This window comes from Dama dama, chromosome 11, assembly GCF_033118175.1.
Source record: "Dama dama isolate Ldn47 chromosome 11, ASM3311817v1, whole genome shotgun sequence".
Lineage (NCBI taxonomy): Eukaryota > Metazoa > Chordata > Mammalia > Artiodactyla > Cervidae > Dama > Dama dama.
In genome coordinates, this window is record NC_083691.1 from 100,234,964 (window position 1) to 100,255,638 (window position 20,675).

A 20,675-nucleotide genomic window follows, 5' to 3' on the forward strand; every position below is an offset into this window, starting at 1 on the left:
GAGCACCTGGCGCCACCAATCAGAACCCGGAGTCCGGACCGCGCCCAATCAGAGCCGGGAGGCGGAGACTGGTGGTAGGGTGCAAGTTGGCTCCGCATGTGGTGGACGCGGAACGCTTGGGATCCCTTCGCCAGCTTCGCCGCTTTCCGCGCGCTCTGTACCCCGGCCCCTGGCGCCGGCCTGGGGGGGCCGAGGAGGCAGGGGGCCGAAAGGGCTGTTCCGCTGTCGGCCCTCCGGCGTTGCGGCCGGAACCGCGGAGAGCCTGCTGCAGTGGTCGCGGGCCCACCGCCGCGGCCGGTGCCTGGACCGACTCTCTTTCTCAAAGGAGACTTCTCCTCAGCGGTTGCTGCAGAGGGAGATGAAGGACCTGTTAGACCGTGAGACGACTTCGGGGCCGGCCAACTAGGAGGACTCGGCGAGAGGGCGCCCGTCCCCTCCCGGCCTTGCTCCTTTGGCGCCGTGAGCGAGGTGCCGCTCTCCGGGCGCGCGGCGTGTGCACGGGGCCCCGGCGGGGCGAGCGGGCGGCATGTTCCCGCGTAGGCCGCTGGCCGGCCTGGCCGCCTGGCTGGTGGGCGCGGCGGCGGCCGGGCGCGCGGGCGCGCGGGGCGGGGGCCTGCTCGCCCTGCTGGCCAATCAGTGCCGCTTCGTGACGGGCCTGCGCGTGCGGCGCGCGCAGCAGATCGCGCAGCTCTACGGCCGCCTGTACTCGGAGAGCTCGCGCCGCGTCCTCCTCGGTCGCCTCTGGCGCCGGCTGCGCGGACGCCCGGGCCATGCCTCTGCCTTGATGGCGGCGCTCGCCGGCGTGTTCGTGTGGGACGAGGAGAGGATCCGGGAGGAGGAGTTGCAGAGGTGGGGTCGGTGGCGAGGTCGTGCTTCCTCTCGGGGTTGGGGGCGGTGGGGCTGGGAGGTGGAAACCTTGAAACCTGGGGCCGGCCTTGGCGATCACTGTCTCCCGTTGACCGGGTGGTACTGGAAGTGACGATGCAAGTAGTTTGATCTGGTTGTAGCAAACCAACGTTTCTACATTGCCTCTGCGGGTTAACTTGATTTGTTGAATTAGAAATAACTGCAGGTGTAGGCTAGTGGAGAGGGGGACTTTGGGGGAGCGTGCCACTATAGAAATAACGTTTTGGGAACTTCCCTGGTGGTCCAGTGATTAAGAAGACTGCGTTTCTAATGCAGGAGGCGCAGGTTCCATCCCTGGTCAGGGAACTAAAATCCCATATGGCGCAGGGTGCGGCCAGTTTTTTTTCTTTTTTTGACTAATTAAAAAAAAATAACGTGGGAAGTTAGTATTGAAGACATGTAAGTTATTGCTCATGTAATCTTTCCTTCTTTCAGGAAGATGCCAAGGCTGCCCAGGTGGCACAGTGGTAAAGGAGACATGGGTTCGATCCTTGGTTGGGGAAGATCCCCTGGAGGAGGAAATGGCAACCCACTCCAGTATTCTTGCCTGGAAAATTACATGGACAGAGGGGCCTAGGGTCGCAGAGATTCGGACAACTGAGCAAGCACGCTCGCATACAAGGTGCAAAAACCAAACAGGTTTTAAAATGGATGTAGATAGGCAATTTACAAAGTTACTTTGTTCCAAATGGGATTTGTGAGAAATACCAGGAGAGCTCTTTTGTCATTGTGACTCATGGCAGGATTATGAGACTGGAAATTTTGCCCTCCGGGGACAAACCATTAGCCTACACATTTTAACTTGGAAGAATTAGGTCAGTTTTTCTTGCTGCTGCTGCTGCTAAGTCGCTTCAGTTGTGTCCAACTCAGTGCGGACCCCATAGACGGCAGCCCACCAGGCTCCCCCCTGGGATTCTCCAGGCAAGAACACTGGAGTGGGTTGCCATTTCCTTCTCCAATGCATGAAAGTGAAAAGTGAAAGGGAAGTCGCTCAATCATGTCCGACTCGCTGCAACCCCGTGGACTGCAGCCTACCAGGCTCCTCCATCCATGGGATTTTCACTTCCACTAGAACTCCGAGGGTTTCATTAGGCTCTGTAATCACGTTGTCATCATCAAAAACCTCTGTGAGAAGTATAGTACCATTAGTTGATTTTGTTGATCTGTGGCTCTAAACTGAGCCCTTAAAGTTTTCATGTAGTGTCATGAGGAAACCTTGCTTTGGGTCGTGCTTTACATTGTTGTTGTATTTTTTTTTTTTTTTTTTTAACGAAAAATGTGTGTCTCTCCACATATTCTGCCCCCTGAACTCTGAAACTGATTTCAGGAACCTCGGATAGTCCCCCTACCTCGGATAAATTCCAATACAAGTCTATTCTAGCCATTTCTTCTGTTATTTCACACTTTTGGCTAGGTTAAAGTGGAAATATTTCAGTAAAGTTAACACTGTGATCTGTCTGGAAGTGCAGCACCCAGATGCCAGGCAACATTGTGAGTTGTCGGTAAATGCAAAGTGTATCTTTAGAGCTGGTAATAATTTTCCTAGCAGTAAAAAGGACTGTTTTACAAGTGCAGTTTAAACTCATAACCATGAACAACCTTACTCAAAAACGTTAAGGTGTCAAAGCATGAGAGGTGGTCTGCCTAGTTTTTGTTAGTGTTTTGGGGATCTTGTCCATTTCTCAGGTGTTCTCAGGTATGAGAAATATGGGAAGATAACTTTTTAGTTGCAAAATTACCAATCAACTGTTTGAATTTGCATTCTGTTTTTGGTGATGATGGAATGCCCATGTTCCACAGTCGTGAAGTTTGAGGGAAAAAGTCCTAGTTGGATTTGGTTTGGGAAAGAGAAAGACCAGGAAAGGGCCTCTGGGTGCCCTATTGGGAATAGGAGTTTAGTAGTGTTGGGGCCCGGGTGATAGAGTTCATACTATTTCTTCGTGTATTTTTATTGATGATATGTTCTAGAACCCCTGTTCAGTAGGTCTCCCATTTCCAGGAGCTGGAGGGGAAAACAGGAAAAAGATGTGGTAAACATTTGAGTTCATGGTCACTACCCACTGTGGGAGAAAGAAATCAGACAGTTGAAGCACTTGGTTCTAATCCAGCTCCTAAAGAGGTATTGTTCTGTATTAACCCGCTTGGGGTTAATACAGAAGCTTAGACAAAGGCCATAAGAGCACTTAAGGTGCCCTTTTTGACCCTCCCCAGCCTTGTTGTTCCAGTAAAGGCCCTCATTTAACTCTCCATGTCCAGTTCATTCTTGAGTTCAGTCATATACTTAAAATTTGATCAAGTCCATAGAAATGTTATCTTGATGGGGGGGTTGGCAAATGATATGCTGTCAACTGTATTTTGGTTGTATGGTGATTTGAAAGATCTTTGTTCTCCTAGCTTGTCATGTTTGTATTTTATTATTAATTAATTTATTTTGGTCGCACTGTGTGCAGCTTGCTGGGTCTTAAGTTTCCTGGCTGGGGATCCAAACCACGCCCTTGGCAATGAAAGCAAGGGATCCTGAATATTGGACTGCCAGGGAATTCCCATATTTTATTGAATAAGATATTCTGAGTACAGGTTAACCTTTTTAGGTTTGGTGGGTTTTTTATGTATATTTAAACTTTTATATTGGTGTATAGCCAATTAACAATGTTGTGGTAGTTTTAGGTGAACAGCAAAGGAACTCAGACATACATATACACGTATCCATTCAACCCCCAGACTCCCTTCCCATCCAGGCTTAGGCTTGGTGCTTTAAGTATTTTGTTTGCTTTACAGGATGCACTGCTGAAGTTAGAAGATCTTAGATTTTGTTGGCACTGGTTAGATGATTTTGGGTAGCTTCCAGAATGAGCATAGTCCACTGTGCCCCGGGACACGTGCATTTCTTTCATTGTTCGTGGAAGAAGAGCTGATTGTCCCATGGCCCCTAAATCACAGCCTTTGGCTCTTCTGTGCCATTTCTGTACCAGCTTGTCCTGGTGCACTGTCATTCTGACATTGCTGTTGTCACACAGTGATGGGCTGGAAGGCTCCCTTTTTAGTGCGAACATCGTAAATAGGAACTCATTAATAGAGAATCAGCATGAAAACTTGGAGAAGGCAATGGCACCCAACTCCATTACTCTTGCCTGGAAAATCCCATGGACGGAGGAGCCTGGTAGGCTGCAGTCCATGGGGTCTCGAAGAGTTGGACACGACTGAGCGACTTCACTCTCACTTTTCACTTTCCTGCATTGGAGAAGGAAATGGCAACCCACTCCAGTGTTCTTGCCTGGAGAATCCCAGGGATGGGGGAGCCTGGTGGGCTGCTGTCTATGGGGTCGCACAGAGTCGGACACGACTGAAGTGACTTAGCAGCAGCAGCAGCAGCATGAAAACTTGAGGAGAGAAGTAAATTGTTCTCGTTGATAGGCCAGGTGTAGAAATCAGGTCTTTTAATGCTTAGTCTAGCTTTCTTACCTGATTGACGTCAATTAAATGACCAGACAAAATAACCACTGCTTTTGGTGCTGGCTGGCATTCTGTGAGTGCAGGGCAAATCTTAGGGAAAAATACTACTAGTAATTTTTTTTTTTTTTTTGGAACATTAAAAAAAAATTACAGGAACAAAAAGAAGGAAGTTAAGAAATATGAAAGATTAGGAGAAAATGTTCCATTAATTTCACTCCTTTTTAAAAAAAATTTACAATTCATTGCTATTGAAATTTGAATAAATTTGTACCAATAAAGTTTCATGAAGAAAATTAGCCGTTTTCCTATTTCAGCCTTTAAACTTTTCACTGTGCTATTAATTAGATACATGATCACGAAAAAGTCCTTTTGGCTTAAAGGGACCCCCCCCACACACACACTGTCACTTAAGGATGTTTTTATTCCCATACATTCTTAGATAATCAGAATTATGTAAAAGCTGAGGTTTTTTTTTTTTTTTTTGAGGTTGTCTTCATTATTTGATGGTTAACCAGTTGGCTGAGAATTGCAAGGAGCTTTTGATGTCTCATTTCTGTGTATGTCCCATGACAGTTGTTCTTCAAGGTCTTTAACTTTGACAATAATTGGGAATTTGAGGAGGGGATCATTGAAACAAAGCAGTGTTACTTTGGTAAATTACTCATTACAGGAATGGCTTCATTTGAGTCATTTTGGAGCCTTATATTAAGCTCTACACTTAGGGTAGGACTCCCCTAGATGAGCCTAATATGATTATATTCATTTTTTTTTGTTTTCATGATTTTATGCCCTCAATTTCCATAGCTTTCCATACAGCCTGCCTTAAATGTTGAAATAACTTTAGTTTTGAAGAAAGGAAAGCATTGACTATCTTTCTTTGATCCTCTTACTAATCTGGTTCTATTGCTATTTCGGGTTTAATCTCTTTTGTCCTGTTTCTTCCCTTGTTACTTAAGTCTCTTAGATAACAAGGTTGTAGGCAACCATCCCCTCCAAATAAGATTTGACACAGCAGGCTAATGGGATACATGGTGAGAGGTTTTTTTTTTTTTTTATTCTTCACACAAATGATAGTGACAGTGCTGATGTCTGTCATGTCAGCATTTAGAAATTGAGACCCTTCTGAGATTCTTAAACCTGGGACAATAATTATTGACATTTTCATGATGCAGTCTTCCAGCATTCATATTGTGCTGTACAAAGAGTGAGTGTCATACCTTCACAAGACATTGCTATCCCCCCTAGGGACTCAGTCTCAAGATTTTTCAAGGTCACATAGTGACCTTTAATCTTAAGCTGATTAAGCAGTGGGTCAGAAACTCTGTACCACTTTGAGTCTTAGAAGGCCATTAAAAATATTGCCTATAGTCATATAGTTTAATTTTCTTAAAACCATATTACTATATAATTTTATGAGCCTCTGATGTATTTTACTCAAGACGTTCCTGCCCCTCTTCATTATGTGGTAAGGACATTCAAGAGTCCAGCTTAATTTTTTTTGAAGGGTGCTTTACTAGTCCTCAGCAGATCATGATTGGTCCTACGTGATACCTGCATTGTTGTTCTCACAGCCAAAGCTAGCTGTGTCTTTACTTTTGCTTTCTCCTCTGCAAGACCTTATTGCCTACTCTAAATTTCCTTCCCTATTTCTCTATGGTTTTTGCAATGATAGCAGACAATCCTGTTTTGCAATGTTTAATTCACACTGAAACTTTTAAAAAATGGTTAAACATTTTTCATCAGAACATCAATATAAATTGACTGGCTAGTGTTATCAGTTGCAAACAAAGAAACTGATACAGGTTAACTCTCTCCAAAAAGAGTCTAATCAGAAAGGTGTTAAGACGCAGAGCATTGCCCAAGGCCAAGGAGAACACAGGGTGGCTGGGAGGATAGCCAAGACCTGCTACAGGAGCACTCTTTGGACAGTGGTGCTGGTTTTGTTTCCCGCAGATCTGTTGCATTTCTCCTTCCAGAAAAGTGAGGAAATCTGAAAGGTCCTGTGCCCTGAGTTATTTCCTCAAGACTTGAAGCCTCTACCAAAAGTCTCTGATTAACCTCATTTGATGAGGAGTTAGTATGATAACTGCTAGGGCATGAGAAGGGGACTGGGCTGTATCTCACCTAGTTGGGGGTTCTCCTTAATAGGAGAAGATTTCAGGTGGTCAAAACACAAATGTCCTCGTACATAAATACTTTCATTGAAGTTCAAAGTTCAGAGAATTGGAATAAACCTTCAAGGAATAATTTGCTCATGTTACAGGTGGAACTGGGGAGCCTTTGCAGGTGAAATGACTTGTAAATCACAGTTCGAGTTGGCAGAGCTGGGACTAGAACTCAGATCTCTGCGCTATCGTTTGGATGGCTCTAAACTTTTAATCGTGGGTTACTGGTATGGTTTTGAATTTTCGACTTCTAAAGCAGTGTATTAATGTAATCTTTTAATAAGAATTTGAATTATTGAGGCCTACCTCCATATTTATTTTACTCACTCTATTTTGCAAACACTTATTGGGCATGTAATGTTTACCAGGTACTTGCTAGGAGCCATTTTAGTAAGGAGGATAGGCATAAAGATAGATTAATTATAATATAGTGCAGTATGTTTCTGTAGAGGAATAAAAGTAAATGTGTATGGTTAACCCTTTCTTGGAGTTAGCCTTGAACTTTATGGGTTTTTTTAATTTATATTTTTATTTGTTGACTGCACTGAGTCTCGGTTACGGCACATGGGACCTTTAGTTGTGCCATCAGACTCTTGTATGTGGGACCGATTTCCCTGACCAGGAGTGAACCGTGTCCCCTGGCATTGAGAGCACCGCCAGGCAAGACCCTTCGTGTGGTTTTTGAAGGTTAAAGAGGAGTAAGAAAGGGCGTTTCAGACAGAACACATCAGTAGGTGGTATCTTCAGTCTTGAATTGTAAAAGTGACATAGTCAGCCAGCAGTCTTGCTTTCCTAACTGTTGTTTAAAGATTAAAGGGAAAACCTTGTTTTTTTAAAAAATGGTGCTGGGACAACTGGAGATGCATGTGCAAAATAGTGAATTTACACCCCATACCTCACACTGTACACAAAAATTAAAATGGGCCAAAGACCTAAATGTAAACTACAATTTATAGAAGAAAATATAGGCATAAGTTCTTACGATACTGGATTAGGCAGTGGTTTCTTAGATATAACACCAAAAACATGAACAGTCAAAAAAAAAATAGATTAATTTGACTTCATCAAAATTGAAAACTTCTGTACAGCAAAAGTTACTATCAAGAAAGTGGAAAGATGGCCCACAGAGTCAGAGAAAATATTTGTAAATATTTAACAGGAGACTTTCGTTCAGAATATATGAAGAACTTTTAAAACTTGACAGTAAAGACAACCCAATTTAAAACAAAGATTTCAATAGCTCTTTTCTCCAAAGAAGATACACAAATAGCCTATAAGCTCATAAAAATATGCTCAACGTCATTAGTCATTATACCCACTAGGATTGCTGGAATAAAAAAGATGGACATTAACAAATGTTGGCAATGATGTGAAGCAGGTGGAACCTTCATATATTGCTCGTGTGAATTTAGAAATGGAAAAACTGCTTTGGAAAATAATTTGGCACTTGCTCAAAAAGTTAGAGTTTCCCGGATCCAGTAAATCTACTCCTAGGACTTTACCAAAGACAGCTGAAAGCTTTTGTCTGTACACAAGTTGTATGCAGATAACCATAGCAATATTATGCATAATAGCCAAAAAGTAGAAAACACATGTCCATCACCTGATTAATGGGTAAACAAAATGTGATATATCCATACAATGGAATGTTATTCAGCCATAAAAGCAATAAACTAGAGCATGAGTGAAACTTGTATATATTACTAAGTGAAAAGAGCCAGACCCAAGAGGCCGTATTTTGTAAGATTTCATTTATGTGAATTGTCCAGAGAGGCAAACTCATGGAGACAGAAGTAAGTTAGTAGTTGTCAGGGGCTATAGAAAGTAACTGCTATGGGTAAAGATTTCTTTGGGGGTTGGTGGCAGTGTTCTGGAATTGGTGATGGTTGTACAACCTTGGGACTATACTAAAAAGCACTGACTTGTATATAGTAAAAGTATAATTTTTTATAGCAAGTGAATTATCTCTCTTTAAAATAAAGGAGGAAAAATATGTAAGTACTCTTAAAATGTGATAGGAAGACAAGCAAATAAAAAATGGGCAAAGGATATCAAATGACATTTCATAGGCATAAAATGTGAGGGCTAATTATATGGCTAGTATTAAGCACTTTACATGTAAATTTAATTTTTATAATCAACCTTTGAAGTAGGTACTATTATCATCCCCAATTTACAGGTTAAGAAATAGGGATTGTTAAGTAATTTAATATTCTCATTGATGAATGTTAGACTGGGATCAGACTCAGGAACTCATATTTTTATTCCCTACACTTTATACTGTTTTAAACCCACACCGCTCTGTGTAAGTCTTTGTGTGGCCAGTTCATTTTTCAGGGCTGACTCCAACCACCCCACCACACCTGTCGGTTTTCTCCTCTCCAGATCCATTGATGAGATGAAACGGTTGGAGGAAATGTCAGGTATGTTTCAGAGCTCTGGAATTGAGCGCCACCCCCCAGAACCAAAATCCCAGACAGAAGGGATTGAAGATTCAGGAGGCAAAGAGCAGCCATGGGAGATGGTGATGGATAAGAAACACTTCAAGCTGTGGCGGCGTCCCATTTCAGGCACCCACCTTTACCAGTACCGAGGTGAGCCCGGCCCGGCTGGGGGTGTGTGTCGCCCCGCTGGGTGCATGGCACTCTGTTCTCTTACTCTCCGTTCCGGTTCTGTCCCGGGAGAGCTGCCCTGTGTGCTGTTGGCGTCTCCCCCCTGACGACGAGAGTCTCCTTGTCTGTGTTACACTCTGCTATAGGTTGTCTCTGTCATACATTGTTGCCCCAGTGTGACTTCTGGTTTCTGAATCTGCCTTTAAGATCTGTATGTCAGTACTCTGCAGTTGAAATGCAGTTAAGTGATAGGAATAGAGTGAGTGATGAGTGTGGCAAACATTGCTTATTCTTTGTTCTAGTGTTTGGAACCTACACGGACGTGACACCGCGGCAGTTCTTCAATGTTCAGGTGAGTACATTTCTCCTCCCAGATCTGGAGCTGCTAAGACTAGACGTCCTCTTGCCATTGTCCACATGAGTGATTTCTCTGACTGACAAGAGGTTGGCTTTAGTCCACCCATCTCTCTGCCCCACATTTAACGTCAGATAGCCTCTGGGTGAGCCTTTGACTTACAGTTTGCCTGCTGGGGATGAGGCCAGTTCTGCTCTTTATAAGGCTGTTGGGAAGATCAAATAGAGGAAGGATTTGAGTGCTTTAATATATTTTATAAGACTTTATAGTTTTTTCCCCCTAAACAATTTGAGGGCAAGTTACATACCCTTTATTCCAAAAGCCTTCAGTGTGTATTTCCTAAAAAACTGGACATATCTCCTAACTAGCCATGGTACCATTATCAGAGTCAGTAAATTTAACTGATGCAACTCTGATAGAATCTTTGTATTCCAGTTTTACCTGTTGGCTTAGCGATGTCCTTCCCCTTCAGTACAGATGCAGTCAGGACTTAGCAATGTGGAACTTGTCCACAGTAAAGGTGTTTGTTTAATAAAGATAAGAGTATGTGTTCAAAGACTCTGTTCCTCCTTGTGGGGAAATAGAGAAAAGGGGAGCTGGGATCACCTAAAGTTCTACAAAATTTGTTTTTTCCTTGCTGGAGTTCTCATGTTTTACTGGACTTTGAGTAACTAGTGTGGTGATTATAACACCCACTGCTAACACACAAGTGCACGCTTTCCCCTAAGCACTGAATTCTGTCGATCTGTATTGAAATTTTGTTGATTTGAATGTGTATGATATGTGTCTTACTTTGAGATTCCTTAGTTCTTAGTGATGTTAGAAATTTTTTTTTTTAGAAATTTTAAAAATAATGCAACTTGTATTTGTGTGAGGTGTCTGCCCGTACTTTTGGACTTTTTGTCTGTTTAAAACTTTTTGGAATTATTTCACCCTTACAGATTTCTATCACTGTCTGCTACTGTATTTTCTCTAGACATGTCTATGACAATATTTTTTTCTTACACTTGGGTTTTTTTTTTTTAAGGTTCACTTTAAAATAATGGGATTGGCCTACAGGAAGGGATTTTATTAAAAGACTCATCAGTAGTAAACACAGCTGTGTCTTGACACTTGGGCACTGCTTTTTAGGTCAGATCACAGTTTCAGAAGAAGGTTCTTGGGTAAGAGGCCCACTCATCTGGAGAAGTCTTCTGTAGCTTTGTTTTGGATCTCTTGGGTCTTCATGGTCTTTGCTCTTTCTATAGCTGGATACAGAATATAGGAAAAAGTGGGACGCCCTGGTGATCAAGCTGGAAGTGATCGAGAGGGATGTGGTCAGTGGCTCTGAGGTTCTTCACTGGGTGACCCATTTTCCTGTGAGTATTGTCACCTCTGGTTTTGCTTTGATCACGTCCACATGAGACAGAGCCCTGATCCTCCCACCCCTCCTCTTCTATAGTACCCGATGTACTCAAGGGATTATGTGTACGTTCGGCGGTACAGCGTGGATGAGGAAAACAACGTGATGGTGTTGGTGTCACGGTACGTGTGCTGAGCAGTGGTTCCCACCGAGTCCCTTCAGCTTGGCCTTCATTCACATGTGTCTGCTGGGAGTCTGCTTGTCTTGTGAGTGAAGCCAGGGTGCCGTGCGTCCCAGCAAGAATGTGAGAGGGCTGGGACTGGTGACTGTCTCAGAGGGTTGAAGGGTTGCAAACCTTTCATCAAACTAATTCTTCAGTTCCTTAATGCTGATAATTAAAAGAGACACTGTCTTCTTAATACAATGCCTACTGAGGCTGGAAACACCGAGGTAACTCACTATGTTTGTAGAAGGTAGTGTATATTTATTTCATGACTTTTCTGATGGAGTCATTTAAAAGTTAAGAGGCTGCCTTTACTTCGTAACTTCAGCTCCGGTGGGCCTGTGTGTAGACAGTTCTCAGTTTCTCTTGCTTCTCTCCCTGCCAGTGCTGTGGAGCACCCGAGTGTGCCAGAGTCTCCGGAATTCGTCAGGGTCAGATCATACGAGTCCCAAATGGTTATCCGTCCACACAAGTCATTTGATGAGGTGAGTTGTACATCATCCGAGATGTGATGGGTTAGCGGTTTATGAATTTTCTCAAGGAATGCCTTTTGTCTGAACTGGGGAGGGCATGCTGATTCTCCAGCTTGACTTGCATCGGATCCACTGGAGCTGTGGCCTGAAGATTTGCATGTCTTAAGCTCCCAGGTGAGGCTGGTGCTACTGGCCTGGGAACCACACTTGAGGACCCCTCCTGTAGAGTGGTATACCTGGAAGACCCTTGAGACAAAGTAGTGATGACCCCTTGGCTCCTGTTACCTGAGGGGCAGTTATGAGAAGACGATGGCCCTGACTCATACAGGCTTGTTGGTGGCGTTCAGCCAGAGCGAGCTGCCGTTTCCATCAGAATTCCCACCGTGGGCAGAACACTAAACACATTTCTGGACTCCTGTTTCCTTATCAATGCTGTCTGCTTTCTTGAGCATTTTATGACCTTTCTTTGCAAAGAATATTTTCTTCAACTTAGTGTGGTGTTTTATTTTTGATGTTTTAGCCAAATCTCTGTTGAGCGTACATACTGATGGTGGTTCCTGTTTTTAGTCCTGTTAACTTTGAAATCACTTGGTTTTTCCCCATCGCTTTTGTTTTAGAGCTGTATGTTCTCTTAGCCGTGCTTTTGTTTTCAGCAAGTTGTTTTACTTACACCACCGTATAATGGGACTCTTACGCGTGACAGAAACCTTGGTTTGCCTCTGTCAGTGTGGTGTTTTACGGGGAGGTGTATGTTGATGTTTGTACCGTTTTAGAGCAATATTTTTTTTTTTTTTTTTTTTTGCACATGGGATCTTTACCACCAGGGATCGAACCCCTGCATTGGAAGCTCAGAGTCTTAACCAGTGGACTGCTAGTAAAGTCCCATAGAGCAGTGTTTTTCAAACCATGCATTGCTACCCACTAGTGGAAGACAGACTTAATTACTGCTTGAAAAGGAATAAATAGAAACAATCTAAGCATATTTTATGAAACTTTTGTTTGATTACATATGTACAAGTATATGTGAGAGAGAGGCTGAGAAAGAAAGAACTTGGTTGGCAGTGTAGAAAGTATTGTTTCCAGTGTGTTGTAAGTAAGTATAGTTAAACATGTTTCAAAGTCCTTGCATTAGAAGCAAGAATGTTGCTATTGCCTGGGCAGGCTGGGGACTGTGGGTGTTAGAAGTATGCCTCATGCTTTTCTTTGATGTTGCTTCTGAAATTTGAACCATGTCCGTGTATTTCCTGTTTGGGAGGGAAAAGTGTCTTGAGTACCAGCATTACCGCCTTTGAAAACCCTGACCATGAAATAGCTAAGGCAGAGTCGGGCCACCAGCGGAGTCTGTTGTCAGTAAATAGCTTCTTTCAGCTGAGGTGGGGGAACAGTATGCATTGTCTGTGTAAGTATTATAGCATATTGTGGCAAGCTCTTAGGAGAAAGGTAAGACTTGAGTTGGTTCTTGTAAAAAAGCAGCCTCTAGGTAGAGGAAAACAGGAAGGACCCTGGAGGTAGAAGACATGATTCCATGATTCAGCCGCAGACAAAGGAAGGAGGGAACCTTGTATGTTGAGAGACTCAGTGCTTAGAGAGGAAGGCAGAGTTTAGGGAGGAGTGGTGATTACCTTGACCGTGTATAGAAGGTACTTGAAAACCAGGAGCTGAGTTTGGATTTGCCAGATGGAACGAAGATCCTGAGCCAAGGTGTGCTATGCTTGTGGCTGTGCCGCCAGGTTACAAGACCTCAGTTCCCTGACCGGGATTGAACCCAGGCGATAACAGTGAAAGCCTGGAGTGCTCACGCCCAGGCCATCATGGAACTCCCTATTTTCACTTTTTATTAAGGAAAATTTGAGGTGTAGACAAAAGATAGAGAAGTAGAGAGAATAACATAATGCATGGACTCTGTATCTTCCCTCGACTCCGGCAGTGACCACACACTTGGCCAGACTTGTTTTATCTGTACTCTTTCTGGTCACTTTCCCACAACCCTGATTTTTTTTGAAGCAGATTCTAGTGAAGAACTGAAGAATTCCTCTATACATATTTTAGTTTTTATCTCAAAAAGAAAGATTTTTTGAAAACATAATATCGTATTCCCTAATATCTAACATCTATAGTGTTCAAGCTTTTCTGATCATCCATGAATTTTTTTGTATTTATTTGAATCAGGATTTCAGATAAGATCCAGATATTGCAATGTGTTCACACCATAGCTTTGCATCTATATCTTGAGTTCTCCCTCCATTTTCCCCCCTTGGAATTGTATTTATTGGAGAAGCAGTTTCTTTGTCCTGGATTTTGCTGGTTATGTTCCCATAGTGTCATCTGACGTTTTTCTGTCCCCTGTGTTCCCTGTATGTGGGTACTTAGAGCTAGAGGCTTGAACAGATTCAGGTTATTTGCTTGGAGCAAGACTGCTTTATTGAAAGGTATATAATGTCTGGTTTTGCCTTTTAATACAGTTCATGGGGTTCTCACAGCAAGTATACTGGAGTGTTCTGCCATTTCCTCCTCCAATGGATCACATTTTGTCAGAACTCTCCACTGTGAACCAACGGTCTTGCGTGGCCCTGCATGGCATGGCTCATAGCTTCATTGAGTTAGCAAGCCCCTTCACCGTGACAAGGCTCTGGTCCCTTTCTTTGTGAATTCGGAGGTGATTGATGAATATTACTCAGCTCAACTATCAGAAGTTACAAAATACTATTTGTATGAACTCTTCATTCTTTCTTTGCTTATTTCTATTTATTAGATGACATACTTGAAAGTCGCTCAGTCATGTCCAGCTCTTTGCAACCCCATGGACTATACAGTCCATGGAATTCTCCAGGCCAGAATACTGGAATGGATAGCCGTTCGCTTTTCCAGGGGATCTTCCCAACCCAGAGATCAAACGCAGGTTTTCTGCATTGCAGGTGGATTCTTGACCAGCTGAGCCACCAGGGAAGCCAGTACTTGAAAGTTTATACATTGACTATTTGATTTCCTATAGTTCACAGAGGAAAGGGAAATAAGAAAGATGCTGATTTATTTCCTTCATTTACTAGCTTTTAAAATATTGAATTGGTTCTTTCAACAAGCAGTCCTCCAAAGGTTAAAGGTTTTATTTTTTAAAGAAATGATGGGACTTACCTGGTGGTCCAGTGGTTAAGACTAATACTTCCTATACAGGGGGCCTGGGTTCAGTCCTGCATGCTGTGCAGTACAGCCACAAGGAAAGGGAGGTACTGTTAGAAACTCAAAGATTTAAGCATATCTGGTTTGTTTTACAGTCACTTTTATCTAGGATCCTCTTATTGACCAGAGTCGTTTTGACTTGACCTCAGAAACGCTCCTGTCTTCTGGTGCTGTGTTTCAGGTTCACTTTCAATAGTTTAGGTGTGAATCTGAAAATGAGCATTTCTTCTTCAAGAGCCTTAATACCACACTTTGGCATCTAGAAGTTCTCATATTTCTAGGCCTGTTCACTCTTAAGAGTAATTTAGCTTACATCCCTGTTCTTTCTACCCATTTAATTCCTTCTTCTTGATGGCAGCTGTTTTCAGTTTTGACTTTTTTCAGTATAGGCAGTAGTGGATGAGAACCCAGGACTTTGGACTTCTCAGTCCAAGTGTTTTATGGGAAGGATCATTTCAAGTTTTTTTTATATATATTAGCTCGTGTTGTCTCCTGGCCAGCCTTTGTGGTGTCACTTGTTCCCACTGTGCAGGCCTCACCTCTCCTTCCTCTTTACTTCTGTGGCATTCGGGTCTGTGTCTCTGTTACAGCACCTATTTGTCCTATTAATTGGAAACTCCTGAGGGCAAGGACTAGCATGTTCTTATCTCCCGTTTAGTGCCTCGCACAGTGCCCAGACACATAGCAGACATTCAGAGAGCTGCTGAGTAGATGAATAAAGGACTAAGTGTTTCACCCAGGGAATAAAGGTGAGCTTCAGTATAAAGGCCTGAGAGTCACAGTGCTGCTGTCTACAGTTCTGGCCAGTCTGCTTTTTAAAGTGCAGGCTCGGGGCCTCCGTGGCAGTCCGTTGGTTAAGATTTTGCCTTCCAGTGTAAGGGGTTTGAGTTTGACCCCTGATTGGAGAGCTAAGATCCCGTAGCCAAAAACCCAGAACATAAAACAGAAACAATAACAAATTCAATAAGGAGTTTTTAAAGTGGTTCTCTCTTACCCTGCGGGTGGAGCATATTTGCTTCAGACCTCTCCGGGGATCGGGACCCCTGTAAATCTCTTTAATCTTTGTCTTCATTGTACCAGTGAGAGGGCTGAGTCAGCGAGAGTGGGTGCCTGGCCCTGTGGTCAGGATTCTGGGTTCATCTTGGCTCTGGTTGAATATGTGGGTGAGCTTGAGCAAAGTCCCTTCACCTTTTGTGCTCAGTTTCCTCATCTATAAAATGGGGATTAGCAGCGTCTACATTATAGGATTGTTGTGAGGAGCCGAAGCAGTTCCTAACACATAGTTGTAAGCGCTGTGTAAATGTTTGATGCTAGTGTTAATAGTGATAATAGTAAGAGTTAACATCGTTTCAATAAAGATTAAGATATTTAAACATGGTGGGGTATGTGTTGAGGTCCACCCCCACATTCTAAGATTGACTAGAAAGATGCATAGGACCCAGCTGACAGTGTACTCATAGCTAAGATTTATCACAGTGATGGGAGGATGCATAGCTGGATCAAAAGGGGGAGATGCAGGCGGGGTCTGGAGGAATCCCTGTGGGTTCTCTCGGAACATATCCTCTCCCACCAGAGAAAAGCAGCAGCACGTGTGATGAATCTGCCTGGAGAAGCCCAGTGGAGACTCGGTGCCCAGAGTCTGTACTAGGGGCTGGTCACACAGGCACCCTCTGCCTAGCACGCCCTGCAGTCCCAGACCCCAGGGGGAGAGCAGGGGCTCAGCAAGAAGCACGTTGTTTGCACAGAGGGGGCACAGGTAGCCCTGGAGTACTTAACTGTTGACCGGGGTCAGGCCGGCACCAACTTACCAGACACCACTGGGCCAGCCTCACGAGATAGTAACCTCTCAGGTCTTTAGTGTTAACTCTTTTCTGCTCAGGGTGAAAAAAAAAATGCAGCTCTCTGCCCCAGAGTCCCATCTTGGTTATTCTTTGGCACTGGGGACGGAGGCTGTGAGGGGTGATTTGGGTACCTTCATCTTTGCTGTTTTTCTTTTCTAGAACGGCTTTGACTACTTGCTGACATACAGTGACAACCCCCAGACCGTGTTTCCGCGCTACTGCGTTAGTTGGATGGTTTCCAGTGGTGAGTGGGTGCTTGTGCACGGGCCCGGGTACTTGGGCTGAACGTTTTGTTTTTCTCTAGCTTCTCAGTGGCTTCAAGGAGGTTAAGACTTGTTTCACGGGAGGCCTTCCGAGTTCTTTGTTGAATACTGTCTTGAAGGTAGTGAAGCCTCCAGCTGCAGTTTGGAGGGATGAGCATTCTGGAGTCCCAAAAAGAAGCCTGTGCCCAGAGGTGAATCGAAGAACGTTTGCTTAATACACACTGTGTACATTAATGCATTTACAAATTTTCTTCTTAGATCGTGTCGGAAGCCTTAAAACATGTGGTTATAGAACAGTCCACTGGAAAAAGGGGCCACCACCCTTCTTAACAAAGGCAACAGCACATCACTGCTGTGATTGACTGCATTTTTCCTGGCCGGTCTCTTCCCTTAGAAACAGCTTCATGAGATTTTCTCTCTTGTTCTCTGTAAGCGGTGTCTTACCCTTCAGGGGGGAATGGAGAGGAGATTAGGTGTTTCTGTTTGACATTTTTCAGCAAAATTGGCTGTGCCACTGATAAGTGATATTTGAATCACATAAAAGAGCGCCTGTGGGGACTCAGGTGGCTTGATCAATGCCCCTTTTCAAAGGGTCCCGGAGGTCCCGGGTGGCTTTCACTGCCTGTAAGTTTGTTGTTTGTCAGCGAGGCTGTGGTCTCTATAAGGAAGCATTGACTTCCTGCCTGGAGAGAAACAGGCCCTGCTAATTTTGAGCCTGGTGGCTCAGCAGTAGAGAATCCACCTGCCAATGCAGGTTTGATCCCTGGGTCTGGAAGATCCCCCTGGAGAAGGAAGTGGGGAAATAGTAACTCACCTCCAGTGTTCTTGCCTGGAAATCCCATGGATAGATTTACAGTCCATGGGGTCACAAAGAGTCGGACACGACTGAGTGACTAAAACAGTGAAAACATAGTGAGCCTACTGGTTTGTGTGTCTGCCTGCCCAGATTGCCCTCTCTCCCAACAGGCATGCCAGATTTCCTGGAGAAGCTGCACATGGCCACTCTGAAAGCCAAGAACATGGAGATCAAAGTGAAGGACTATATCTCATCTAAGCCTTTGGAAGTGGGGACTGAGGCCAAAGCCGCCACCCCATCTTCTGAGCGCAAGAGCGAGGGCAGCTGTGGGCCTGCCCGCATCGAGTACGCTTGACAGGCCCTGGGGGAAGTGGGGCCAGGCGGGTTCCAGCCCTGTCTCGGCGTCATCACTCCCTCCACTGCGGAACAGGGTGGGTTCGCAGGGCTCTGCTATAGCCACCACGCAGGCTGATTCAGTACTGGTGTCCGCTCTCAGAGCCCTGCTGCTCTGTATCGGAACAGGAGGAGGCGGCATCTGAAGGGCCTTGTCATGTTCTAGGGCCAAGTGTTTTGAAACTGGTGTTCCTGGAGCTCCTCTGGAACCAGCCTTGCCTCAGGCCGGAGGGGACGACATCATTTACTTTCTCTGCCCACATTCCGTTCTCAGCCTCGGTTCTGCGGCACTTTGGATTGGTTTCCTTCGGTTCTGAAGGTCCAACTGGACCACTTGGACAGTTGAGTTTTCAATGACAGGTCATGGCGGGAGGCACTCTAGGTCACAGTCCTGGTTTTGAGGGGGCGTGAACTATTGCTTGGCAGCGTAAGTGCCTTGTCCTCACCTTCCGCTGTCTCTAGGGACATAAAGTTTGTACTAAGAGATGTCAATCTCTGCCTCCCATTGCCGTTCCCCACGCAAAACAGTTTCCCTTGAGTCAGCCAGTTCTTCGGTATTCATGTGCTGTGTTCATCTGGGTCACCGCCTCCCTGTGTAGCCCATTTACCAAGAACGCTGGGAAACTAAACACTGTCAGACAGTAACTCTATCATCAGTGTTTTTGATAGGATCAGTGGAGATGCTCAAAACATCCAGTTTAGCTTTGTGTTTTTTTTTTAAACTTTTGTGTTAGAAAGCGGGGGTGGAATTAGGGAATGGAATAGGATTTTTTTCCCATAGTCTGGGCTGTATAGACAGCACTGTTTTGATTCGGGAATTATTTTTCACACTTGGGGTTTGACTTAATGCCGGCACCTTGGCCATCTTGGAAGGCTGAAGGCAGAGGGGTGGGGGTTGGGCACCTCCCTGGAAGCTCTCAGAGCTGCAGACAAGCTGTGTGAGCAGACAGATGCAGTCGGTCCCAAATGCTCATCAAGGGGGATGTGATTCATGTGACCCTGTGAAAAGCTTTTTGTCCTCTTCCAAGCTAAAATTAAGGCAAACCACGCTGTTCAGATAAAATCACAATCAGATGGGATTGGTCTGGCCTGGCTAACTGTCATGCTGCACTCTGACCAGGAGCATCTGAAAGGGCTTCAGATCCTCCTCCTTTCCCTTATTAGAATATGAATGACCAGATTTCTCCCACCCCCACTCGCTACCCTTTTGTGTTGCTGAAAGGGGAGCGAAAGCTGAGATTAAGCCCGTTAAACTTTTTGTGGCCTAAGTTTGTGCCAAGGAAATGCCTGCTCCACTCTTTGACTTCTTGCAATCTCCGCGTCGTTGGCAGACCAGATGGGTGCCTCAGACAGCCCCAGCTTCTCTTCATCGGTTGTGTCTCCCTCCTCATCCCCAGGCGCGAGTCCCTGGGTTGCATTGGAACTTAGCGCCAGTGACTGTTGGGACAGGGGTGGTATGGGTGAGTGCCATGAGTACACTTGAGTAAAGGAGCTGTGTGTTGCTCACGTGCTTTTTGGCAATTTGACTCTTCACTTGGTCTTGGTCTGTACAGTTACTTACGTCATTGTAATGATTTCACTCCTGACTGTGATGTTTTTACCAAATGCGTGAATAAAAGATTGGTATGAAGGAATGTGTCTTTGGACATACGTTGTCAAGGAAGTCTTGCATACTGGCCTTATTATTTCTTCCTGGTCAAAAAGCGTATTCCTGCCGGCAGAGCTGGCACATGAAAGCAGCAAGGTTTGATCTTCCCTGGTGGTAACTGCCACACCACCCACCACCTTGTCTATGGACTATAAGGCCTTTCTAGGTGACCAGATTGGCAATTGAAAACAAACCACCCATTTCCACTTCCTTGTCTGGATCCACTGGTAACCCACACCCTTTGCTTTAAAAGGATGGACTTGGCAGGAACAGTGTTAGGAGTGGCAGGGCCTCCGGCCTGGGTCTGGAGCCCTGGAGCTGGAGAGGGGGGAGTGAGCCCCAAAACCCAGGGCGTGGTGGGAAGTGAGGTCACACAGGCGGTCCTGGGATGCAGGTTGTTGCCGGATGATGGATCCATTGAAGACGTTGAGCACACGGTGAGTTTTGAGTGTATGCATGATGGTGCCTGTGGGAGACACGAGGTGAACACAAATGCACACGCAAGACTCTGGCCGCTCCTCCACTTTGCTGGAAAGTCCTCTCAGCTAGCAGACCTCCTGTTAGAGGTCGTGGGCTGCGGGTACACGTGGGTCTGTGTAACCCCTCACTGGAGAGCTGGGTGCTGGCCTTCGCCCTGCCGTGGAGGCCCCTGCTTGGCACCCTGGCCGCTGTCCAGGCTACACGTGAACAGTTGCACAGAGAAGCAGTTGGGTTCTTAACTGAGAGTGGCATTTGTGCTGCCAGACAGCTCCAGCTTTCAGGAAGTTCTTTACATTGACACCAAGTGGGCTTCATACTGTCTACTGAAGGGTCAAGCTCTGAGCTGGAAGCAACACTGGAAAACTCCCGTGGAAGAACCTTCATTTTCTTGAAGGTGGTGCTCATGTGACAGCATTTTCCAGGCTTTATATCAGCAGCAACTTTAAAAATCCTCCAGCTCTTTCAGTGGTCAAGACTCTGCCTTCCAATGCAGGGTGTGTGGACTTGATGCCTGGTGGGGAGCTAGGATCCCCCATGCCTTGTAACCA

The 20,675-nt window shown here is 45.0% G+C and overlaps 1 protein-coding gene across 2 annotated transcripts; it reads left to right on the forward strand.

Moving 5' to 3' along the window:
- Positions 1 to 90: 90 nt before the first annotated feature.
- Positions 91 to 19,629, forward strand: STARD7 (StAR related lipid transfer domain containing 7). Of its 2 annotated transcripts, none has more exons than XM_061156024.1 (8): positions 91 to 468; positions 8,910 to 9,118; positions 9,439 to 9,488; positions 10,739 to 10,849; positions 10,933 to 11,015; positions 11,442 to 11,541; positions 16,707 to 16,791; positions 17,777 to 19,629. In XM_061156024.1, the coding sequence occupies exons 2-8, from the start codon at positions 8,923 to 8,925 to the stop codon at positions 17,959 to 17,961; spliced, it is 810 nt and encodes a 269-aa protein (XP_061012007.1). In that variant the 5' UTR covers positions 91 to 468; positions 8,910 to 8,922; the 3' UTR covers positions 17,962 to 19,629. The 2 variants fall into 2 exon arrangements, with proteins under 2 accessions (XP_061012007.1, XP_061012006.1); XM_061156023.1 differs by lacking the exon at positions 91 to 468 and adding an exon at positions 498 to 849.
- Positions 19,630 to 20,675: the final 1,046 nt, after the last annotated feature.